This window comes from Trichoplusia ni, chromosome 3 (genome assembly GCF_003590095.1).
Source record: "Trichoplusia ni isolate ovarian cell line Hi5 chromosome 3, tn1, whole genome shotgun sequence".
Taxonomy (NCBI): domain Eukaryota; kingdom Metazoa; phylum Arthropoda; class Insecta; order Lepidoptera; family Noctuidae; genus Trichoplusia; species Trichoplusia ni.
The window spans coordinates 13664208-13691049 of NC_039480.1; the positions used below are offsets into that span (position 1 = coordinate 13664208).

General features: G+C 36.9%; 3 protein-coding genes across 3 annotated transcripts; 1 reads left to right on the forward strand and 2 right to left on the reverse strand.

Annotated features, from left to right (window-relative positions):
• Positions 1 to 868: 868 nt before the first annotated feature.
• LOC113492407 (formin-like protein 5) lies at positions 869 to 2244 on the reverse strand. The gene has a single exon (XM_026869885.1). The coding sequence runs from the start codon at positions 1703 to 1705 to the stop codon at positions 1196 to 1198; it is 510 nt and encodes a 169-aa protein (XP_026725686.1). The 5' UTR covers positions 1706 to 2244; the 3' UTR covers positions 869 to 1195.
• A 9414-nt stretch (positions 2245 to 11658) lies between these two features.
• LOC113492012 lies at positions 11659 to 12577 on the reverse strand. The gene has a single exon (XM_026869274.1). It carries the CDS (start codon positions 12563 to 12565, stop codon positions 11753 to 11755), a length of 813 nt encoding a protein of 270 aa, XP_026725075.1. The 5' UTR covers positions 12566 to 12577; the 3' UTR covers positions 11659 to 11752.
• A 1159-nt stretch (positions 12578 to 13736) lies between these two features.
• Positions 13737 to 26592, forward strand: LOC113492010. Its single transcript, XM_026869272.1, has 8 exons — positions 13737 to 13853; positions 20663 to 20899; positions 21756 to 21830; positions 22193 to 22280; positions 22896 to 22945; positions 24023 to 24203; positions 25232 to 25349; positions 26359 to 26592. The coding sequence occupies exons 1-8, from the start codon at positions 13754 to 13756 to the stop codon at positions 26578 to 26580; spliced, it is 1071 nt and encodes a 356-aa protein (XP_026725073.1). The 5' UTR covers positions 13737 to 13753; the 3' UTR covers positions 26581 to 26592.
• Positions 26593 to 26842: the final 250 nt, after the last annotated feature.

The window sequence follows — 26842 nt, forward strand, 5'->3', positions numbered from 1 at the left end:
ATCAACATTGCAAAACACAATCTTTATGCTTAAAAGAGCGCAAAATGTTTTGAATTAATCAAATGAGACAAAAATTCTCTTATATTTACGTAAAATACATCAAAGTTATTTTATTCGTCTAGACCAAGTAATTCAATAAATTTCTCGAGTATTAGTCAAATTACGAAATCGAAATTCACGAAAATAAATATTGAAACTCTCTAATAGAATAGTGTCGCAAAAAACTTGGGTTATCAGTCAGAATGTTTAAAATCACTTCAATAAACAAGTATTACATGTAATTTTTAATTTGACATTGGCTGTCATTTCGTGTCAAAGTCATATCAGCACAAATGACGTTACCTAATCGATATCTACCCACTAATGATTATCAGAATTCTAAGCACCAATCAGGACATCGGCATTCGTATTCCAAATACAATTCGTACGAAATAGTGAACAACATAATCACTACAAAAGCTACCAGTGTTTACGACGCCATAATACAATACAGGGAACGGAGAACAGTAACCAATTTTGGTACAATTCCAATAGGTTTGCAGACTAAAATAATTTCGGGCTTCACTATAATTAAGTCTACAGTCGTTAATTAATGACCCAATTGTGTTGTGTTCTAGCTGTTCGAACCATTCGATTCGAAGAAAAAAGTCAGTCGTGGGCTACAGAATGTAAGCTCGATATACCGTAAACAAGGGCAAATATATGTTGGTAGGTATTTCATATACATTCCGACGCGATCTTTGGGTATTTAGCGAAACGAGTGTCGTCGAACAAAGTCGAACATTGGCGACGCGGCGGACTAATCTCTGCGTATATAGGATGTGAGTAACTCACAAACGTCGATCGTTAGCCAGCCCGCCATCAATCACACGTTATCGGTCCACAAAATATTAACCAATTATAATGGTTCGGCTTTCGCTATCATCGGCGAATTATTAAAAACGCTTTTATGCTACACCACTCACATCGACATTTTTACGCAGTTGGACGGAGAGAAATAGGCTCGGAATGTTAGAGGTGGGTCTACATGTAGGGGTGGCACATTTCAGCTTGTTTTTGTATTCGAACCACATAGATAAGTGGTTATTTGGTTTCAGTCATTGAATTGATAGAGGATAAACATAGTCACACAGGGTGTTTGTTAGAGTCTGACACGTCATGTTTCCATGTTATGGGTTCTTGGGTTCTCTAGTACTTACCAATCATGTGGTGGTTGCGGTCGCCTGCGAGCCTGCACGCAGCAGGGAGGCTCCTGCGGCTCGCAGGGCAGCTGCAGCGCGGGCGGCGGCGGCGGCGGCGGTGTGCAGGCCAGGCGGCGCGCGGCCGCCGCGCCCACGTACTCCACGTAGCGGGACGGTGGCGGCGAGCCCGCGATGTCCTCGCGGCATGCGGGCCCGCAGCACTTGCGAGGTGCGGGCGGCGGCGGCCTGCACGCCAGCCCGCAGTACACCGGGGGCGGCGGGCGCAGCGGGGCCGGCGGCCGCGGCACATAGCGCTCCACGGGCACGTGCGCTGCGGGCGGCACGTAGCGCGGGCGCCGCGCGCGCTCGGCCTCCGCACAGCGGCGCACCCGCCGCGGGGACGCCGAGAAGCGGTCCGGCAGCGGCGCGGGTGGCGGCGGGCTCAGCCGCTCCGGAGGCGCCACGCTGAACGCGCCCGTTGCGGGGAAGCGCTCGCAGGGTGAGCGCGCGTACTCCTCGCCCATGGCGCGCGGTCAGCCGGGCCCGCCGCCTCCCGCGCGCCCTCCCAACCACGCCGACACTCTGTCTCACATGCCGCGCGACCACTCTAGCACTATCACTGGGCGGGCGCTCCGCTCGCGTACCGGGGCTGCGGCGCTGTCCCGATGTCCGCATTCACTCCGCGGGCGCCATGACGCTACCGGATCGATAGCGGCGCGGGGCGGCCTCAGAGGGCGCACGCCGCGGTGCTCATATCACGACGCATTGCTCGACCCTTACGGCTTATATAGAGCTTTCAAAACGAGCTTTGAAGCTGGGGCGAGGCGAAAGTGCGTCCTCGGCCAAGATGGCCGCTCTCATCATGTCCGCTTGCGGCGCGCTTGCGCTATGCTGTGTGATGTGTTTGTTTTCACCAAAAACTGATTTGAAAGATATCGTGGCACTGGGTGGTTCCTAGGGCTAGGTCTCGCTTGATGATCACAGTAAACAGTCACAGGGGTGATGATGCGCGTCGCGATGTGGTGGTCGGCGCGGCTCGGCTCGGGTGGCGAGGGTGTCGCGGGTGTCGGTGTGACGTGCGCCAGGCGCGGCGCGGGCGGGTGGGCCGGCCGACGTCAGGCCGGTGCGCTATCGACGCCGCGCGCCGCCGCGCAGCCCCGCCGCGCCGCGCCGCACCCTGCTACACACTTCACTCCGCACCGACACAAACACTCGATTGCAAAACGACCGTCGCCTCTAGCCTACTTTTATTTCCAGTATCCTGTTCACACGAAACCTTAATTTGATCCGATTTTATTGAAATAACCTCGATTCTCAATTTCAGAATAAGCTCGTAACTCGTAAAAAAGAGCGTTCGTTTCAGAGTGCTTACATCTAAATGACCTACACGATTTATGTTTGAAGGGCATAAAAGACGAACGCAGATGTTATAATGATTCATAACATCTGCGTTCGTTATTATAATTTATGTTTGTATATTTTAGAATAACAATGGAGCGTTGTAAAATAAGGATACAGTAAACAAGCCTTAAGTCAACAAACCTGTCATTGGGTAGGTAAATACAATAAAACTTAAAGAAAATATGTACGTTCGTTGAAAACCTCATCAAGCTAATTTTCTTACAATTGTTTCACGTTATCGAATGGGTACAAACGGCTGTACTCTTGAGATCTGAAGCTGTAGCACCACTAGCGAAATAGGTTAAGAACCTATTTTGTGACATTACTGTTTTAGGATAAACTTTTCGTGCGCCCTCACTGTTTGTACGCGAATATTGACCCAATTTTATACAAGTAGAGCGCTTCAATGATTATGAAAGGAGATTCCGAGTTTTCACGAATGACGTTAAATTGTTAAATTTATCACAAAGTAGATTAATTTTGTTTGGAACATTTCCATTGTGTTTCCACTCGAAAGCAAAATTATCTCTGAAATTATAGCATTAAAAATGAAACAAAAGAGGAAAAAATGTTTTTGAAAACAAAAAGTGAGTACTAACAAACTTGAACAAGTAAAACAAACGAAAAAAAATTAGGGAATCTACTCTACTTAATGATTAGGAGGTGTCCTGAGCACCGGCCGTTCGCATCGACATCGATCTTCACTTGTCATGCAAACTGGATATGTATTATTCAACGTATGAACCGTACACGCATCTCAAAGCTTCGCAGTAAAACAAAACACACTCTAGGTACCCACTGGGCCGCACGTCATTGGCATAAACAACAAACGCCAATCATACTATGGAATACGAGAGCCGTGTATCTCAAAATGATACCCTACATCAACAACGGTATCTTGCAGGAATGTAGCTACCAAAGTAAGGGGACAAGACCTAACTAGGTTACAAAGCCTTTTGGGGTATTCTAGTCACGTTTGGACCTACCAGTTGTCAATTGTTGTTATTACGCAGGTCAAATTAAGAGTAGCTTGTGCGAATGGCGACACAACTTTCTGTGAATGATGTAGACTTCATTAAATTATAATTTTGCGAAGTTTGTGAAATGTCGCGCGCGCCGCCCCTGTCGGCGAAATTTAATAATATGTGTATTTTTTTTTCGTAAGAATATATTTACGGGGTAGAGTTCGCAAAGATTCTTTATGTAGAGAAGTATTAGATGTAGATAAGCACCTAATGTCACTTTTCATTTTGAACTAAAACTACTTAAAGTAGGTATAACTTATCCTACAGTTCAAAACCACGAAACATGACAACAACATATTTAGAAAGACTTATCGTTAAACCCTTGTTAACATGGACCATCTCAAATAAACCTAAAATAAACCATCTCCTTTTCAGAAATAGTACAGTACACAGTTTCTTGAATCAAGCTCTTTTCAACACACAAACAATCTCTTACTTCATCTGTGCTCTACCGTGGGTGAAAATAATAAAGAAACTCAATTCCGAGGCAACAACACATACTCGTAATGTATTGATGAACATAAACCATGAATTACAAACATTATTGTCCTTTACTACTATCTCTTCAAATATGACTGCTGCAGTTGGATAAGCGAGATGGAGGCTACGCGGTGTAGAATGGCATCTCTCTTACTCTACATCTGAGAAGACCGGAACACAGACCGGAATCTATGTATATATTAGAATAGGTATAACATAAAATAAGTTATATATATATATAATAAATATTCTGCTGTTTCAAAACACAAACACATACAAAACAAGCAAATCCGAAACGTTAAAATTTCTTCAAATTTATGTGATCAGATATCACGAGATTTTCACTTGTTTTAATATTTCACATTGAACATGCCTAACTAACCTCAAGGCATATATATTATACAGGGTCAGTCTCCGTAGGGCAAACAACCGAAACAGCGGCAGGGGAGTCCACCTTTAACATCGAGCCCATAACCTACGGGGTCAACCCCTCTTCAATAAGGAAACTCGAATCCCATAGCCGATATTACGCAACAACAAATAAACATTGAGCTATTCTTTTACATGTAGACACGTGCATAGATAGGCATTTTTAATAGAAATGGATGTATTTAAAATATGGCTTCCGACCATACAAATGTTCAACTTTCTCAACCCAAACTATAGTCAATGTTCAAAGAAAAAAATAAACAAAAGTTGGGTAAAAAATAAATTTATTAACGTTACCACTGTTACTTGATTAACCCCGATCTTTATTTTAGTCTCCATCCGTCTGTCCATCTGTTCACTAAGCTGATGATGTATTTTATTGTCGCCACAGCAACAAATTCATAAGTACGTTCAGAAATGTGATAGGTGAGAATTTATTTTCGCAAATTTCTACGGGACTATTCGAGTCCAAGTCGCATTCAACTAATTTTATTTTAAAAGGCCGAAGACATAATATGAGGGTGGAGAAATTTTGCTACACGATAGTACACCTGAATTAATAAACAGACCCACATTTCTATATAAGTACGCATACACAAACAAACATCGTTCATTTCGCCCCATAATGTAGCTTTTGAATTCGGTTTCCCTGACATAGCCAATACGTGAGGTTTATTAATTAATTATGTTCATTAAAATAGTAAGGGGAGTAATGAGTCATTGATACATGGGAATGATATTAATGTAATTAAGAGAGGACAAATTTATGTATTTTGAAGATAGTTAACTTTGGGTATTTGAGTACTGCAGGCAGGGGGAGATGAGCAGTGGGGTATTCGGAAGGACCAAATAAAAGGCTCTCCAATCCCTGCGGGCTGAAGATCGAGCTCAGTGGCGTGACATAGGAAAGGCCTATGTCCAGTGTCGGACTGAGACGGGCTGATGATGATGATGAAGTACTACCTATTTTTGTTATGATCTTACATGAGTCTGTTTGGTAATCCATGTGCAATAACATCTTTGATCGGTTATCTTAAGCCCTTAGGTGTTAGGGCATAATATATTACATAATTTATACTTATTACTTATGTACCAACTTGTATGTTACAGCTACCTCATTGTAATAGGGCGAAATCCGAAGTAGTCAGAGAGTACATAAACATACGTTTTCAATAAATAAAAGCAGCCACATTATACCTCAATGTTGAAAGTCCACGGGCACTTTATATTTTTGAAGTGCGATGTTTCCCCAACCTTTTATTTGTTCCTTCGATGATGTAGGTAATAGTAAAGGTCTAGGAAAGGTCTGCTAGACAGAGAAATCAAGTCTCTTAGAACTTACACAGCAATCAGTTAAAATGGTTTTCTTCTTATTTTCCGTAATACTTCTTACACAAAATGAACACAATGACGGACTTAATGAATTAGCATTTCTCTACCAATCAACTAACAGATAGAGCAGAGAAACTAAAAGTAAGTGTACAATTATTTTGCCTATCTTTGAATGAAATATCTTCGAATTTTCTCCTTCAAATACAATCGTCTTAATAGACGTTAAAACTTTATATTTTCATTAAAATCTTCGGAAGTCGAATCTTCCCCGCTATCATTTTCCAAATCAACTCGACCTAATATTGACCCCGTGACCTTGTACCTTTTGGTTTAGATTAAATTAAGTAATATTATTTGAGTTTATCTTATTGAGAGTTGAAGAAATCTTTTTTATTGTTAGGTACCCAAAAGGTAAAAATGGAATCCTAGAAAGTTAAAATTTTAATAGATGATGTATTACAGTTGCCGCTTTAACAACAAATAATGTAAATAAAAATTGAGGTAAAGCAACGTCTGTAACGACCGTAAATTAGTTGAGTGTCAAATAATACCAATAACAAAATTATACTATTTGAGCAGTATCAAACTCAGTATCTGCAAACCATACGTTTACTTTTAATATAATAAAAAACGTAACAAAATTTGCCTTGAAGTGTTTTCCACTTGTCCACATACTGTGTGTGTGTGTGCTCAGAGATAGACATTTCGCTCTCTAAAACGGAGACAATCACAACAACCTGAACCATCAACGTCAAGCACACATGACGCCCTCGCTGACTGACGAGGTTTCCACGACACATGACGTCCTAATAAACTAGCGTGTCAGTCAAATGTTACCTAACCTAACTGGCTACGGCTACTTTAAAGTACTTTTGTAGTGGTGGAAGCGGGATATCGCTCTACATATGAAGTACGATGTCTCGCTTACACAATTGCGAGACTTTAATTCAAGAGTTGGTGGTAGGCATTCCAAGTTACATCTCTAGCATAGTTTTTTAGTCTGCGTGTGCGATAGGAGGTCTATACAACGAAAACTGATATGCAATTGAGATTTTCTTTAATTTCTAGGTCTCTACTTTATTAACCTAAATTAGTAGCGGCTAAAATTTAGGATATGACCTGTTTTGCAAGTATCTGTTGTGACTCTGCTTTGATGATGGAACTAAAAAAATATACGACTGTTACCTCTTCGTTTAAGACACGAGAAAAAATCAGCGATACTTTTTTGGTCAAACCGGGAATACTTACGGATAACCACCTCCTTGCCTCCTTGATGCCTCCTTGGGGCATGAAGTGGACAGTGACATACTCTAGCTAAATTAATCTGAACAACCGGGCGACGTCACTCCCCTTTTGGTGAGTGCGTGACAATGCGTTGCAATTCACCACGTTTTAAACTCATATTCCCGACTAGTTTAGTAACCCACAATAATAGATTGGGTGTGAATGGATGCAGATACTTAACTGTATCTGCATCCATTCACATCCAATCCAATTCCGGAACCCGCCACTATTGGAAACTTTCATCGCCTACTTAGAACATAAATAAAAAAAATTGCTACAGTCAGATTCAGTTGAGTCGCTTCATGCTTTAAATGTCACTGATTAACCATGTAATAGTTTCAAGATTTTCATTAAAAATACTATACCACCTATTCTATTGATCACCGAGTCGAATAACTTTCAATGAGAGACGTTTTTCATCGTACCTAAAGCAATCTACATGAATGTAGGCAATATTTAACGTATTATCCGGCATTTAGGCACGAAGCGAAAGCTTGAACCAATCACGATTATTACGCACGAATTATAGCCAATAGCCGTCAGTTTTGTGGGAGCGCTGATTTTCTAACACATTTACGGCTTGGAAAAACGATCATTTGAAACCGAATCTGTTTTGATAGTAATAACAATGTTGTTTAAGATATTGATGGGGTCTTAAACTTTAGATAAGTATCTGTATTGCATTGGAATTACCTTGAAGATTGGTTTCTAGCAAGCATCAAGCAGCAAGGTTTCAAGCATCTGTTGTATTAAATATTCACATATTCTGGCTTGGATTTTAATCAAATCTTGCAAATAATTAGATGCACTTCCCTGATCTGAAATTTAATATCTACTGCGTGACAATGCATTTTTTTTGATGAAATTTCACACAACTCTACGAGTTTACGCTTGTTTGCTTCGTATTTACGAATATTTTTTATCCCAAAAAAACAATCTGAACTTAATTGCTTAAAAAGTAAATTCAAAATTCTTTGACAAATTTATGAACATTGTGTGTATGAATAATCAAGGATTCATTTTACCTTTACGACAGATAATTTGTTTTTAGATCAGCTCAGAGAACAGCTCTTAGGATCCGCGTTCCGTACGTTACAAAACCTAAAATCAATTGAATTAAGCGTTCTTTGTGTAAATAGATAGACATAAAAGCTACTGAATCGACCTGTTATTCTTTAAGATAATAAGCACTGTGTTTGCTGTTATAGAGCAAAACTAAGCTTATTCGATAACATTTTTAGTAAGTTGGGCACAAATATACAGACCATTACCTACTTGTTATCTTTTCCTGTGCTCCTGCATGTCCGCACGTAGATTGTTCATTGGGTGTTTTTGGACAGTCCCTCCAGCATTCCAACTTCTTCTAGAAGCACAGAATTCTCAGGGATGTTAGGAACCTAGTGAATGGGAAGTCAGTCTGAGAATTTCTGCCCGATAGTTACTCCTGTGTATTCCAGGATTGTGTAACCGGTTCTTCGTACCTCTTGCTGCCCCTGCAGAATGGACTGTCTATAACATTGATAATGTTAATAGGTTGGGGTTAATGTGACTGTTTAAGCTGTCAATGTAATATTTAGAAGCTTTAATTAATTTAAGATCAACCCTATTTCCAGGATTCTAACAGTTCTTGGTTCTATCTAAGTCTTTCGCAGTAATTAGGATCAGCCCACTTGTTCAACATAGTTCTAAGCCCTTTAATTTTCAAACAGGAATGCTGGTAAAACTAAGAGTGACGTCTAAACTAAACTAATTACTAAAATCTTGACATTAAGGACTGACTAGTCTGTTAAAGATACGGTACAGATACCTATAATAGGGACAGTCGAGTTCTTTAGTATTTTGGCGCGGTAATAAATTGAAATTTGAATCAGGTCTACTTTTTCAATAAATAAAGCCAATATTTAATATGGCTTTTACCTATCACAATATTATGAACTATTTCGCGTTCATATATTTTTAAACATGTAAGAGCAATACATTGAATTAGGCTGGATGACGCAAGTAACTGGGATATATACCCATGATTTCAGACATCGAACAGAATTTTCCAAAGTACGGAAGGAGAAAATTGTGCGATCAAACAATTCTACAGACAATTAGATAATGTTAATGAACGTAGCCGGTCATTAATGAGCTCACACAGTCACACACAAACTCGTTAACCTCCTCACGATTTAACGCTAATTAATACTTTATTAACTTCCCTTTTGTTGCCATTTTAAATTCTCGATGTAGAACAGCAATGAGGTTCCTGAAAGCTTACGAACTTCTTTCGCAAGGTCGCATATTTAAGACGGTCAACGGATAGGATGCATACTAAACGAATTCAGCTATTGACAGGTTTTATTCAATCTGTGGATTTTAGAGGAAGCAGGATTGGACTCGGAAAATCGATGGATATTTGCGTATAGAATAGAAGAGTGGTTAAATAAATCAATTGCATACGCGAAATGTCTATGAACTAGCAAAGCATGTACTTAGTTTTAGACGTGCTTTATCTTTTTCTGAAGTTAATTCTTTTTGGTCAAAAGACGGAAACTGCATGAAAATTAATGATCATCGTAACTAGTATGAGTTTGGCTAACGCTTAAAAAAACCGATTTTCTAATAAATACGAAACCAGTCAGTCAATACAAACACCAACATACCTAGCTCATACATAAAACTGTACGAAAAATCGAAACCTTCTTCTAGAATGAAAAGTTACCTTTCTACAGAGAAAAGTACCTATTCATGTACTTCAACTATACTGTATGTACATATATCTCGCTACACATTGTATGTAGCAAGATGTATGGCAGTGCAACCTTGATTTCTCCTGAGAGCCGTCTTTTAGTGAGTTTATTTCAAGCGCTTATTGTTTGTCATCTTAACTGAACACGGTAAACATTTCTGAGTAACTCATTTTTGTGTTTAAAAGCTTTTGAAAGAACTCGAAGCAACTTTTTTTTGTTCTTGTTTGTTGTATTTGGTAGTAAGGTAGGAGGGCATTGTAAATAGTAATTATGTGTTAGTATACACGGTGATTTTAGTCAGTGGATACATGAACTGGGCTGCTTTTGTAAGACGACTAAAAATCACGGTGTATAATATGTTTAATTGTTCATCGAATGTCGCTTACAGTAAGTTACTTATAACACCATATTTCGTGAAGCAATTTTTTTTTGTGCATAGAAATGAAAAACCATCTACGAGAGAAAAGTATTTGTCCAGAAAAAGATAGGAGGTTCAAAAAAAAAATATTATTTCGATATGAGAGGACCAAATTTTTTAATGAATGTATATACTATATTACTTCCTGACATCACCTACCTGTTATATAGCATCTAGAAATAAAACGTTTTAAACAACCTAACTATCGCGCTAAAGGCCTAAAATCGAATCCTTTAACTTAACTCGTCTTAGTCTACAAAATCTTAACAGAGTCCGCTTATTGAATAACGCCAAGTCTCCTTACATCACAATCGTGTCCCCAGTCCTTCACAACCCAATTACCGGTAATAAGGCCTGACTAGGTAACGAATGGAGACACCTGACACCTAATAGCATTACCCTTCGCAGACTTTATGACCGAAACTAGTACGGCCTCTGAGTATAAATATAAAAAGTCGCCAAAAGTAGAGTGGTAACAACATTATTTAAAATTATTTTATTCTTTGGTTTTTTTCAATATTTTTTATTTTATTAAATAATAATAATAATTTAAAAACTGAAGACAGTGGCCAGTGTACACGTATTATTATAGTTAAGCTTGTATCATTGTGTTAATTCTAATTTGAAAAGAAAAATTACGCCAAGGGAATGCCCCAAGGAGACAGTGCATGTCGTTTATACTACGAAAAGTTAGTAAGTACTACCTATAAGAATACATATTCCTAAGTTAGCAGCTATCTTTTGCGCTGCGAGTTATACACAATACTTAATACTAAATCATTTATTATTCCGTGAGTTACAGAGATGGTAGAAAAAAATAACAAGTCAAAAATCAACATGAACCCTGTTGGGCACGCAAAAAATTAGGAGAGAGGAATACTCGCATGCGTTAACTTTGCCGTAGCTGATAAACCTACAAGAGATAAATACAAGGGGAAAAAACAAAGAAAAATGAAAATATCTAAATGCTTAAAACTGGAACTTTGTCTTATTCATACTTTGCCAGAAATTTAGAGTGTCATATTATGTTGATATGAAAATGTCCCTTCCTCGATGATCGTAGAGTAAAAAACAAAAAGAAATCTTTTCCGTATGGAATTGAGGTGTCAAAAATTTAGAGATAACGTGTACGTTGAAGGATGTTAGACACAGTAAATAATTTTAACTTATATCTTTTGCTTGCTGTGCACGCTATGTTGCGAAAAGGGGGTCCCCTCTTGGAATAGCCTCTTGGTAACTGAACTCTTCCCAAATGAATTAACACCTTAAAAACTTTGACACAAACTCTTTATCAATAGAATATACATAGTTGAGAAGTCAAAGTCACATTCAATTTACAGTCGATACTAATAAAAAAAAACACCGTTTTTTAAATTATTTATTACATTCAGTCTCACATAACGACAGTATGTTTATTATTGAAAATCGATACAAATAACTGGGATAATGTCTGCAATAAACTATCTCTTATCTATATGAGTTATTATTGTAGTTATAAGCCGGCTTTGAATAAGTTGCCGGGTAAGTAGGCTCCACGGGCACAATATCACAGTCCTCCCATAACCACCAGATAATTACCAGAACTTCTAAATTTATCAATAACAAGCCTATTACAGGAATAGTTAACTTACTAATTAAGGTTTTAATGCCGCCCTTTGAGATTAAAAGCGGTTTTATTATTCCATTTATGAGTAAGTCCTTCATTCCCGTTTTTTCCAGACCTCCAGACATAGGGCTGGCGAGGAGGGCGGGTAGGAGGCTCATTAAGCCGCTCATTTTGTTGGTTACTTTTGGTGTCAAGACGCCGGCGAGGTCGGGTTTCAACAGCGGCGTTTTCGGTTGCGCTGACGTCGATGCGGGGTCAGGAGATGTATCGTATGTCGGAGGAGGCGCGTACTTCGAAGCGAAGTTCATCTCGGCAGCCGAAGGTGCATACAACGTGTTAACTTTCCTTTCACCTGCATCAGAAGTCCGGAGTCTTTGAAATTCTGTTCCGTTTTGGATTTTGTTCAGCGCGTCGACGAGTTCACTAAAAGTCATGTTTTGATTACTTTGTTTGTCAGCAGGTATTTGTAGTGGCTTCTTTGGTACAACGTCTGTGTAAGGCACTTGAGGTGGTTTATGTCTATTTACTTGGTGGTATGGATACGCTTGTGAGGGATACGGACCCATAGCACGCATCTCGAATGGCGGCAAAAACATAGCGGAGTCGCCAGGATACCCACAGGCATACTGCGCTACTACCAACACAAACGCTAACGTAATACACACTTGACTCATCGCGAATAAATAACTAAAACAAATATTTACAGTCACTTATAAATTAATATAATATCAATATGCAACTTGGCAGTTTATGCTGGACATACTATATCTGGGTCACGATGTGAATGAAGCAACTGCATTGTCCTACATACTTGAATGTTAGTAAACATTAAGATGTCAGCTTATATCGATTCCGGAACTACAGTCCAGTGACATACACTCTGCTATTTTATCGTCGGATAAAATACTAAGCATGCTCTTGGCAAAAGAACTGTCTTCTTCGAGGTCATCCATGAAGAAAAATGTAGCAGTTGCTCCTATGTAGTTAGCCCAACTACTTGTAGATGATCGCTGTATTACACAAGCGATCCTTTGGGAACAATCCGTAATTAATCTTGATTTGTGACCCTTCTTCTTTTTTCTCTTGAAGTATTTCATCATTTTCGATATCATCGGCCACAGTAAGAATGCTTTGAATCCCACTTTTACAAATAAAAGAAACACGACGGGTAATAGAAGTATTTTCCCAATGATAACCTTCAAAATAGCTATAAGTGCAGCTGAGAACATTATTTTGGCAGCACTCCCGATTATACTCGCAAAAGTCGATAGAGAATCAGATTTCGGACATGACACGTAGTTCGATGGCTCTGAGTATGTCTTTCGTATGGGGTCCGGATATAAGTTAGCTCCACCAGTAAATAAATCCAGAAACGGCATCGGTGGTGAATAAGATTGAGTCGCTGGACCCTGCGAATGGTCCTGAGCACCAGCTGCCACAACAAAAACAACGAGTAGCACGATCATAGTTCACAAACTGTTCCGCTTCAAACACTTCGTCTGGTATATAACCTTGCCCATGAAATTTTAATTTCAAGACTTAATGTGCGAGAACAAATTATTAGCTCCATGTAATTTAAAGCAACGGTACAAGGGTCAGGTCGCTTAATTTTTAGAACAAATAATGAAAGTGTTTTAAGTCATGCGGAATAAATATTTCTTTGACCTCATACATACTTAACACACACAAAACTTATGTAAAAAATCTAAGCCTAATTTAAAAAAAAAATGAATGGCGGGCAAATTTTTTTTGACATAAAATTTGTCATTCTAAATTAAGATCATCGGGTTGGTTGCGCGCTACGTAAAATATCAAATTGTTTAACATAATTATAACAATATTAAGCATTGTAATTCGTATAAATGGTAATCGTTACAAGAAGTGCTTATAAAAAAGCTTGTGATAGTTTTAACAGCAGCGAAATATCACAGAAAAATATTATACCACCATGGTGCTCAGCAGGTAAGAAAATCATTAAATGTATGAAACAAAAATAATTATGAAATAATTTACTCATGAATCAATACGTGTTAATAAAGTAGGTACCATATTAACATAATTTCTGTAATGATTTTAATAAAATAAATATTTACAAAAGAATATCCTTTAAAATAACCTTTAAACATTTACGAAAACAACAATAATAAACGCAAGTTGTATCACAGATAAAATAAGAACAAATTTAAAACATTTTTAAATTTCGAATTCAATCTCATCGCAGGTACGCAGTAGGTACGCTAGTCTCGCGTGGCTGAATAGTGATGTCTTTGCCTACATAATATTTAATTCGAAAGTTAGCGGATTCTAGTTAATAAATTATTCGGAATACAATTTACACAAAGATCGCATATCTTTAGTGAAGGTTCTAGATGTTTCTATTTTAAGTAGGTGTGTAAATTATAAATAAGTAAGAAGTCCCTACAACACGCAGTCGCGCCATGATTAAGCAAAATAAATTCTAACATTGAAGTTCATTAGAATAATGACTAAGCTGAATTAATTCGAACGTTAATATAGCTCGTTACTTATTAACGTAATGTTTATGTCTAAAATAGTATATCACTGACACTTCACGACAGTTGGATTAACCCGATTTAACTACATAACCTATTTAGTCCGCAGGTTCCTATTTTCCTTGAATTGACCAAATCTAAAGTTTATTGCGGGCAATGCTTGCGTGACCTTTAAATCAGAATGATAAAGCCCACTTGCTTACTAGAGCATTAACAATTACGACGGAGAAAGTCCAATCAACCGTCAATAGGTATTATTAAAATGTAATTACTCGTTTTCCCACAAGACTACAAATGATAGGTATCTTTTAGTTTAATTTCAACAACTGGATTAATTCACGTCATTATTGTATATAAACTGGGTATGTTTATATTACTATTACAAAAGTGTAATTAAGTAAGTTCAAACTCCTATGTGGTGATAAGTTTTTTTCTGTCCCATACATTTTGAAAGAAGATAATTGTTCAATTTGTTTACCCACTTTCGGCGCAATTCCAGTTCCTTCAGCGATTTAATTGCTATAATATCTGCCTCAGATTACGATATTGTTATCATCACCAGCTTTGTCTAACCGTGCAGCTAAGTGTTTTACAAGGAGCGACGGCCTATCTGACCTACTCAACCCAGTTACCTGGCAACACGATACCCCTTGCCTCCTCAGGCTGGTTGTCAGACTTTCTAGCTTCTGACGACCCGCAACGACTGTCAAAGATATTGAACAGTGTTATCCTAGTAGGCAAGGAATTTATTAAAAAATAAGATCACTATTTAAATACGCCCGACATAAATATGTAGGCAAATTATATCTACATACGAGAACACGCAAGTCATCCTGAAAACCACTAATTGGAATCAACATACATGGGTTTATAGGTACGTGGCGCTTTAGAAATCCCATCCATCTGCAAACAGGTAAAAATGTTCAAATGTATTAACCTAAAAGTGATGGCCCACAACCACGCGGTCAGCGTTTTGCAAGCAAACTTGTTTTTTTTTATTCATCAAGAATATTTGTGTCGAAACTTTTAATATTTTAGTTTGCATTTTTATTTGCATCCTTTTTACTCATATCCGCGTTTTATAATATTAAACTATCATGTTTATCTAAAATATTTAAATTTAGAACACGAAATGCTACTCTTTGGAATTATGAAATTGATAGTGGCGTCTCGCAGTTTCTTGCCGGTTCATCGCCACGGAATTGACATTTTGGAAAAGCGGCCTAAAAGTCACTACGTTGTTCTGTGGTGTCCTAAAACAGTAGCCTTATAAACTTTTATTTATGTCTGGTAGATATAAAATCAATTTTTCAAAGTGTAAGTGAGCTACCCACATACCAACTTAATTGAAAATCCTGAAGCAGTTTGAATATGAAGAGGTAACAAATACACCCACATACTCAGAACCTACACGTCTATTATATTAATGTGATGCGATGTCACCTAAATAAATGTAAGTTACGAGAACTTACGAGATAGATGTCTTCAAGGAATTGAGTTCCCGAGAGAAAGGCCTTTCTAGGAACTGACATTTAAGTATTTCCTAACACCATCACTATGTTGAGATGCTCTTTGATACCTTTTATGATTTTAGGAAAGTTGTTTAGGTTGTTAGTTGTTTGGTTTCTTGTTGCTCTTTGCTGACCTTGTAGATCAAATTTCGGAAAAAATATTCACTTCTTAGACTAAAACTTTTTTGGGGAACTTAGTATTCTTTGACCGTTTATACTGACAGTACTCTTTACCATTAAAAAAAATAATGGAGTATTTATCTTAAAAAAAAATTGTGTTGAGTTTTCTTTAAATATTATCGGTTTCACTAACCTAAATTATAATGATCAAATATCAATCACAATACAAATTATTTTCAGCTTGACGGAGGCAAATCTCTGCTTTAAATCTCGCTCTTTGTGAATGCAATATGACAGTTAATGAAAGATCTCTGATAGGATCGTTTATTGGGACCGAGCGCCAGTCGCCTATAACGGCTATAACGATACCCACGGGCGAAAGCCGAGCCTATATTCTATGCCGAGAATCACACCGACCCATTTTTTACACAGAGCTAAAATTAATATATATAAACAGCTACATATCTGTACAAAAGAATATGTTTTTTTTTTTTCTTTGGTCCGTGAAACCCCAAGTTGACCCAAATGTCTAACGAAATTGAACTCATTTTCAGAGATTTTTCCGGTAACAATATTGTTTTCATGCTTTGAGAGCAGGTTGCACACACGTCTTTGTTTCTTGGTTTATACGAGTAGACTAGATTTCAGGCTTTTGTTTTCTTTATAAAATCTTTTGGATTTATAGCAATTTAAAGGTTTTAAAGTCTCCGTAACTCTATAAATTATAGAAATATAGAGAGGAAAGTAAGGATGTCCATTATTGATCAATACCACTTCAGCCGTGATAATGTACCTAACTGCATTTAACTGGTTTTACCGCGATATTTCCTTTTATTTTAAATTTACATTTTTTATTTCCTTCATTGAAGTAAAAGAAAGTAGTACACCTTTATTCAAACCATCGTTAATTAAGTTCGTATTGCTATAATCAGTGCGAGCTAAAAACGGATTTAGCTCGTCCGATTTCACAACGTAATTCAATTGGACCGAGCAACGAGCCTCCAGCTAACGCCCAACTTGCACTAAATATCAAGCGAATTATCTTTAAAGGCCGGTATACATTCATCTTTGTGTTTAGAAAGTGATTTAGTAGTAGCGTTTAGTAGTTAGTGTCAACGCTACTCGCTTCAGTACTCGACTAGTATTCGACTAGTCTTTAACTAGAATGAAAACAGGATCGGATTATATTTATATTTTCAATGACACCACTTTCGTTTAGGGACAAAATGAAACTCTACTTCAAGGAGTGTAATCGTTCACTCTCAAGTACTCTACAATACCTGCCTCTAAAGTGTACTAAAGCACTCTCCTAAACACGTAAGATGATGCGAACCGGCCTTAACGTCCAACTTGCACTAAATATCAAACAAATTATCTTTTACTGTCTAATTAAGCTCACTTTAACACGAAGATATGCGAGATACAAACGCGAAACGTCATAGTTAAAAACTCCGTGTTTGTGGCCTGTTTGCTGAAATAACTTGTTTAAAGAGAATTGGTTTTGTATGCATAAAACTGATAGAGTTTTTAATACGATCATATTTATATTAACGTATGGTTTAAAGGAAACATTGGATGTGGATAGCGCAAGATATAATCGTTGCTGTGATGGATCTTCTTTAGACTGAGATTTCAACATTGATCGTATGAGAAAAAATAAAAAAGTAGCATTATTTCAATTTTTTATTCTAAGATTATTAATATTAATAGTCACATTACCTACACTTGTATATTGTAACAGGTTATATTTACTTTTGCAATATGCGTAATATGATTTTGCAATGCACGTTGTGTTTGTGTTTTTATATTTTAGCATATTCTGCATTTTGTGGCTAGGACTTACACCAGAATCGCACCGGATCGGGAAAGGGTCTATAATACCCTCTTCCACCAAATTATATTTTAAGCGGCCTACTTTACCTCGTAAACGGTTGAGTGGTTAATATAAAACGAAAATTAAAAACCTTTAGGTATTCGAATATTCTAGGAACTTGATAAAATTATTTTTATTCCGTAAGTATGTAAGTGGCTACTTACGGGTTTATTTAATTATATTTTGAGTATTTATTAAGAGAATTTTCATTCGTAATAATAAGATTTATTTTAAATACAAAGGTAGATTTCGTGTAATTATAACATAATTTTATCCACTCAACAGTCGTTGCGAGTACGTTAAAAAAAGAAAGTTGTATTCATAAATGTAATTAACAAATCAGTCAGATACATTTATGATCGTGGCACTTTAACCTATTGATAAAATAATGTTAAAATCAGCTAACTAAATTAAGCGTCAGAATGCACAACCACACACACTCTCTCGTTTAAGGTGCAAATTACGATTAATTCTATATTAAAAACTAACTTAACTTTATAAATATATGGATAGATTTAAGGTATCAATTCGTTATATTTGACTCACATTTATTATTGTGAAATAAAACTTGCAGATACGTACCAATATTACGACCTAGTCCAGGGAAAAAGATAAACCTAGAATGCTCTTTCAGCACAAATTGCAAAAGCCAACGGAACGAAATAGGTCACCATGGTACTTTAAGCCTTTAGATGGAGCTCTATACTAATAAACTTAATTGCTAAACGGAACTCCAAACTGATAGTTCCTATAGACAATAAAATGTTTGTTATTTTATCAATGGTCTTGGTATGATATGAGATATGGAATAAATACTTTTTGGGCCAATCTTTTTGATCCAAGTCGATTTTTTTTTATAGTTTCCAAAGATATTTTTGAGTGATGGAGCAATAATCAATTCCTTGATAAATTTAGATTTATTTTGCCGTCATTGTACCTATAGAAGAAATCCTACTTTAATATTTACAAATATTCTATGTCATAGTAGCAGAGTTAAAGACAGCGTAGGTGTTATTAACCGTTACTTCAGCAAAAAATGTCGACGTATAACATACATCCATAATATGTACACACAAAAGTATGAAATAGCACCTAGCATAATACATTAATATCCTTGAGAAATCCCTAGAGGCTCCCATAATGTTTGATTGTCACATCATATCAGGAAAGTTTTACTTTGTTTAATGGTTCGATACAAAAACGGGTCTTTTTGGGTCATTTGATACATAACCTTCCCTAAATCTCTACGCTCTATGCTTCTAAACTTGACACAGACACACTGATTTGTCTTTTCCGCTGGAAAACTAAACGCTTTATAAGCTTTTTCAGAGATTTTGAAAATGACCAGTTATTTTGAGATTATGAAAGCCACGTAATTTTTACTTACGTAGATAGGTAACTACGTCATTTAGGAGTCGAGTTCAACAAACCTAGATATGGCTTAGTTAGAGGTCAAAATTACTACTAGTGGTTCATTATTATCTAGCATAAATTTGTCATAGCTTATTACCGCTGGGTATAATTATACCACTGTCCAGTATAACTGTCTCTATTTCGACTTTAATAAACTAAAATATATAGTCCATTAGCCCGACGACTTCACGACTATCCCACCCTCACCCTTAACGCTAGACCGAGGCAATCGTAAAATAAGTAATAAAATAAAACTCAGATCAGTACAGTGCCGCGATAAAACTAACCGCTATCAACGTATTAGTGAATGCCAGTTCGATATGTTTTATACCGTACCATATTAGACGTCCAATTTTCTATGTCGAGAGAGAACCATAAATTCTGTCCGTACCTACAGTTTGAATTTGAAACTGTTTTGCGACGAACCTATCGTACAAGATAGTAATATAGGTATGTTTTAGAAGATTGATGTACAGTGTGCCCTGAATTTAGTCTAGGAAATAAACTAAATATTTATTGATAGCATATATTATGTGTATCATCACCTAAGTTTCTGTGAACATGGGCATTACGTGTAAGCAATAATAACTATGTTTAATAAAAAAAACCTTGTTCAAACTCATAAAACAAGAGAAAAAAAAACATTGAAAAAAATAAGTACATCATGATCTTCAATGAAAGCTTCGTAGCATTAGCGTTTGAACAGATACTTTAAAAAAATCTCTTTCATTAAAAATGCATATGGTTAACATTGTATCAAGGGTCATGGTTAGAAAGTTGCGTCACAGGTCAATAGATCTGCGAGGTTAAGCGCTGTCCGTGGTAATGACTCCCTTGAGACCTCCCGTGCCTCGGAGAGCACGTAACGCCTGCGTCGTCATGAAGACCTCCACTCGTTCTGGGTACACAGCTATGAATCTTTACAGCTGTTTATTAAGCAGGATATTGGAATTAAGTTTGATTTACACGTCCAGCAGTGGACTGAGATGGGCTGAGGATGATGATGATGATGATTTAAAGGTACTGCTAATAACAGAAACTCTGAGAACTTCGCTCAGCTAAGGATGTTTATTTTTCTCTACATTACACATCAAGCAACCTAAAGACGACTTTTGCTATGTATCATTAAAAAATTGTTAGTAAAATCAGTACTCTCGTATCGGCGTCAATAATACGTAATCTTACACATTCAAACGAACTTTATCCGAGGCCAAAAAAATGCTTACCTACCAAATTCCGCTTCATTTACAAATTATTCGACGCTACAATAAAACTGCAATTGCATACAAATCAGAAACACAGTGGCCTACTTACAAGACTATTTACCTTACACTTCCGCAGGAAAAGTTTACGAAAGAAGCAAATCTAAGAAAGTTGCACCGAAGTGGGAAATGCGATCCACGTATCCGTTACGGGCAAACATCTGGGAATATCTATATGAAGATAACGTCGCGCAAAACTTCAACTGCAGCCGTAAAAGGAGACATAGACGATGTAAACAGACGTCGGTTAAGCAGACTGGTAGCAAAACTGCTGTTTGGATGCTTATCACTCTTGGTGCAGTGATTGGTATCATAGGTAAGTTTATAAATTGCGTTATACAAAATGCGTATCTATATAAGCTGTTGAAGAGTTTGTCCACTACACCCCTTTATGAATCATGGCCTTGCTGTTCACTAAACTCTTCCATGCGGTTTAGTGGGAAAAATACAGCCACTCATCAATACAATGAATAGAAACTTTACTTTCTATTCAGACGTTTCTAGCACAGTAATAGCATTTGTCGGCTGGTAATATTAAAATTTAATTCCTAGAATCAAATACGGAATAAAGGTAAGATACTAATTAATAGACAAAGTCTAATTCAAGCATAAGTATTGAGTATGCAAAAATTTTAAGTAGGTCAATTTGCATCTACCAAGCACTCGCAAGTAAGTCGCTTTCCTACTCAATTTCTGTCGTATTAGTACGAATAAGGAGTCGGCAAGGATTACGGAACAAGCACCGTACCTAGGCTAGCTCTATACTTAATCTCTTAACGACGTTTGCCACATGCTCTGTCTGGTAAAATGCATTCGTTCTATTTTCAACGGATACAGCAAAACACTTGGTAATTCCCTTACAGCAAGGAATTAAGTTTTTGCCAGTGTTTGTTTACATACCTTTAATTTGAAATGTATTTTTTAAGGATTTGCGTGCCTTTGCAATTTTACAAACTATATGTATACTCTCTTTAATACATAAAAATGACGTACCTCTAAATCAAATCACTTTTGAACAAATTCAAAGATAAAAAGATTGCTTTTTTAATAGACAAGAGCTTAAAGCTTAATCATCCCCACCAGAGGTTGAATATTTAACGAAAATGAATTCAGCTCAAAGTTATAGTAATGATATGTAGAAAGTGTGTCATACGAAGCTATAATTTAAACAGTTCCAGTGTCGCTCTGGAGGACTAATGTGAGCCGCGAAGGAAACTCGACAGCCGAGCCTAAATTAATAACATTACGTAAGTGACTGCGTAATTATATTTCTAAGAACTGTTAATTTAATTAGTCTCTACCTACACTTGTTCTTTGAGGGTATATTTTTAGTTTCATTATTAAAAGGCGCTAATGAAGCTTTTGTATTTCTCTTTCTGTTTTCCGATAGTCGATTTGAGTGGACTTCGATTTTAGCTCTTGCGTTTAATTTTATACGACCCACCCGCCTAATTTTGATATTAATTAAAAATACATAAAATACCAATACAAACCTACGCATAAAAAACATTGACATTAAAATTGTATTTATCTAGGTACCTAAGTACTAAGTTAAGATACCTTTTATCGAATCCCCCGCCGCTATTGAAATGCAACTATTAACTTACAGCCGTGACAGACACATCTATTAGTATGGAATGCTGTACCGGAATGAAATATCTTGCAGAACGACTGGCTAAAGCTGAACAAACACTCAGGTTCTAGATACATAATAATTATCAAAAAGTTTTAACTAAATCGTACAATTTAGTCAAAACCTTCTCTCTTTGCTTATAAATTGACTTTTACTTTCATATTTTGTTTTGATAGAAGTTAAAAGGATTTATGTAGATATCTACTACCGATAAAATAAATAACTAGACTTATTCAGAGCTAAAAGTTGTACCTACATGATTATTGTAGACAAAATATTTCTACAAAAATGATTAAATTGCTGTCTATATAATATCCACCTAAAGACTTGAAACGTGTGCAGAGCAGCGTTCGTGACTTGCATCAGATGAGCGACTTACTTGTCTCGTCTTATGCAAATGACAGCTTCAATAATAATCACGTTTATTTCATATACAAAATGGCTTAATACACACTTTGATGTCATCTCTCTACACTAATAGCAATGTTTGTATGTTTGTTACCGCTTTACGCTCAAACAGCTGACCCTATTTTCATAGAATTTGTCATGTAGATAGCTGTCTCATTGGATCAAGGAAGACGCCTGGCAACGCCTTCCATGGGATGAGATTTTTTTTACTGATCTCTAAGTGAAATACAATAAATTCTATTTTTCTGATACTTGCCCTTAATGGTTACAGAAACACGCTACGTTCGCGGTCTCTGATGCTGACTTCTATAACGAAGATAGGTAAGCAACTGAAACCATAGCAACATAAACTTTGTCTAAACATAAACGGAGTGCTCTTGCAGTTAAAGCTACCGCAGAATTTTGTCGGAGAAAATAAACATTAAAATTCAAAGAACAAGAATCAAGAAGTAAAAAACTTAAAAATATAATTTTAAAATAGGAAAAAAAAATTGGCCAATGTATTGAAATCAAACTGAAGTTACTCCTTTCGTGTCACGTCATTGAGTTTCCAACAAGGCGTTGCCATTTGACATTCATCCGTTTATTTACTAGCGAAGTAATATTATACTCAAGAGTTACGAAGCACCTTAAATGAAGCTTTGTTTTCATATCAAACAATGCCTATACAAATACCTAGCAGCAACGTCTTTAAAATATTTGTTCGTAGGGGTTAAATTCTTAGACCTTTGATACAGGACACTTAATAGGTACAAGGGTACAGTTACTCTACTTTTAAAAGTTCTATGTACAGTGCACACGGTCCTTAATTTTTGACAATGAGTACAAATTTTTCATACCCATTTGCCTTAGGTACCTAAAAATAAAGTCAGGTACGATATTTCCTTTTTATTGTAATAACTTATAGCATAATGCATTTAATGACACTCATCTCAGCTGCTTACATTTTTTTTTTCTTTAACTATTTTAGAATCAGGCTTCCAGTCGCCTTTGTCGAGCCCAATGACAAACGTTCATTAGCACGAAATACCTTGAGCGCACATAAAGTATTTAAGTCACATGTTATCTTAAAAGCTAACATCTGTCGAATTTACTGCGATGAATTAAATGTAAATATATAATGATAAGCCGAAATTGCGAAGCAGCTGAAGTTGTAACACATTTTTTGTTTCAGTTTAATTACTATCTTTGTGTACACTTGTTTTAACAATGCTCCTTAGGTTAAAGTTCCCAAAAAATCATTTATGACAAAACAATGAGGTGTTTTAAAAACATTCTGGAAGCTAAAATTTTCTCTTATATTCTTTAGTAAAGTAACAGTTAGCTTTTGCCTTTATGTATTGTTTAATCGTACTAAGAACATTATCTTCTAATCTTCTATCTATCTTGATCTTACAGAGTCTAAACACATAGATACACAGTACATAGAAGGTGCGACAGCCTCAATAGGTAGTGACACACGGGAGTGGGGCGGTCGCGTGGCGTTGTGGGGCGTCGTGCCGCTGTGGCGCGCGGCCCGGCCACCCGACACCGTGCTCTCACTGCGAAGACCTACCCTGGCAGACTGCTGGCCGTTCATGTGAGTCCCAATTCAAACCTGTGAATGTGATGACACGTGTATGTTGAAACAATGTGAATTTGATTCTATTGTGGTGTACAATTGTGATAGTAACAAAGCTTAACTGAAACGCAAGTTTTGGGGTAGCCGTTGTTTTCATCGTCCTACGATCGGATGATGATAACTACAAATCAATTTGGTACGTAAATATGCTGCACTTAGAGCAAATTTATTGCGTTAATTTAAAAAAACATATTTGTGTATTTATTTTCTTAGAAGTAATTTATGAAAATAAGCTGCAATAAGTGGGTGTTATAGCTGTGCAGGTGCTAATTCTCACTTTATTAAAAACGAGAGGGTGAATTCCAAGAACGAGCTAACAGCAGTACAAGCTCTTTAAATTGAGATACTTGCACTAACGTTCCAGACTCGATACTGAGAAATACTTGAAAAGGAAACCTACATTAGCTAACGGAAACAGCAAACCTGCAGCTCTTAATTAAGTATTCGTTTGTAAAATAGAACAAAGAGGCGTCCATTAAAACGCTTTACAAGAAGAATAATAAAACAGACTGCTAAGTGGCCTTCGGATACAATGCAACACATCTTAAATGATGAGCAATTTTCAAATATTGCTACTTCTCTAGAAACAAAGACAGCGTTAATTTTAAAACTGAAAATTAAATTGCACTTTAGTAATCGATTTCCCTTTACCAGTGATTTACGCAATCGTCAGTTGGATATCATGATGGTCGTCTTACGCGGGGGTCGAACCCGCGGCACGTCGCTATAATTGGTGGCATCATGGTGACCTATAACCTATACAACTCGGTTATCCGTGAATTTCGTTTCGATTAAGCGTGATTTAGGCCGGACATCTTTCTAAATTTAACGTTTGCTATAAACCGTAGCAATTATTGTAAACATGTCTCTTGGCTAGATAGACTTATGTCGTAAACATTGAATTTTAAGTTACAGAACCTTGTGTACACGACACAAACCAGAATTTATGAATCGCTCCGTCTAACAGTAGTAACATTTGTTTTCAGCGGTTCGTATGGTGAAATAATAATACGATTACCGCAAGCACAGCGAGTGCGTTACGTCACAGTGGAACACATTCACCCCGATACGGCTCGGAGTGCGCCCAAGCATTTCGTCATATACGTTAGTGAATTGAAACATTATGATATTTTTTGAAACATGTAGGATTGTCATGTGTTTATTTGTTACGTCAAAAAGCGGAATTAATCAATGGTAAATAAGTAGATATTTGGTTGAAAGTTGCTTGTTGTTTCACATTTGTTTTAAACAAAAAATTTACTTGCAACTTGAGTGTAAATTAATGAAGTAGTTAATAAAACTAAGTTGCTCAGGTAACAATGAGTCCGCTGATACTTAATATTAATTTCCATGTTTGTTCTCAAGCAATCTCATTACTGCTAGCTAGATAATACCTACTGTATCGAATATCGTTCATAAGACTTAGTTGTCCTTTTATCCCTTACCAAAGACGTAGAAAACATGTTAATAAGTCGCTTTTCAAGAAGGTTTGTACGGAAACAATAATGGAAATGTTTTCCACGATCGTGTAGAGTAACATTTCAATTCGATTCTAGTCTAGACATCACATGGAGTGTTGCAAACTCCACAGACATTACCTACCTTTAGTTCTATCGTAACCAGGGCCCCAATTCTGCTATTTACAATGACGATGAATAAATGGAAATTGGCTCGTTTCGTATTATTCTAAACATTTTCCAACACAATAATTGGACATTCAGTACGGGGCGGTCAATACAATTAATTTCCAATTATTGTATTAGCTAAATTTCCAAGAGAATAGGAATAATTTGAAATTTAATCCGACTGTCATTCATTCAACGATCATTGTAAATTGCAGAATCGGGGTCCAGGTGGAGGTAGCAAGCTTTTTCCCGTCTAGATTGGATGTACTAGCTCATACAGATTTCACGATTCTATCGCGGATTATAATCGAAAGCCTAGTTCTATCAAGTAATAAGTATCGGAGTTGCTCATTTTCAGTTTGTTAGAAATATGACTTAATGAGATTTTTTTTTTACCGTAGACCTTGACCTTGGCCTATCTTCTAAGGGGTGCTTTGTAAACTTAAGTTGAACAATGACTCGTATAATGTAATTTTCTTTCTTTTCAGGGAGTCCTTGCGAATGATACTTTGATAAAAGTTGTAAACGGACAATACCGCGCAAATGGGCCATCGAAACAGTACTACCCACTAGCCTACAACCAAGTCGAGTTGAAGAGCTTGGTTTTCCGCATTCTGACTAACCAAGGAAACAAGAGATACACCTGTGTGTATAGGATACACTTTTATGCTGGAGAAGAAAACAGCTTGATGCATTTTGTAAATAAATGAAGAATGTCTGTATCTCGCATTTTCATTATTAGTAATTAGGTTTATTTTGTCCTGATAAAAAATTCAGGGTTTGCCTTTTGATTAGAAAAGACTTAACTTAGTGGAATGCATCGCCTTTTTCTTTTGCTTGGGAAGGGTCAGAAATTATGCGACAGACACATAACTCATACGCTTTGTACTAGCAAGTGGTGATTTCTTGCCACTACCATACATTTCATTATCAGAAGTGCTTTTGATTTTTGGGAAACCTGTCTGACAGACA

Coding starts and splice junctions, on each gene's coding strand:
- LOC113492407 (XM_026869885.1), bottom strand. CDS start 1,705: ATGGGCGAGGAGTACGCGCGCTCACCCTGCGAGCGCTTCCCCGCAACG.
- LOC113492012 (XM_026869274.1), bottom strand. CDS start 12,565: ATGAGTCAAGTGTGTATTACGTTAGCGTTTGTGTTGGTAGTAGCGCAG.
- LOC113492010 (XM_026869272.1), top strand. CDS start 13,754: ATGGTAATCGTTACAAGAAGTGCTTATAAAAAAGCTTGTGATAGTTTT. Junction 22,281..22,895: donor AAAGCTGAACAAACACTCAG/GTTCTAGATACA, acceptor TAATGGTTACAG/AAACACGCTACGTTCGCGGT. Junction 25,350..26,358: donor CCAAGCATTTCGTCATATAC/GTTAGTGAATTG, acceptor CTTTCTTTTCAG/GGAGTCCTTGCGAATGATAC.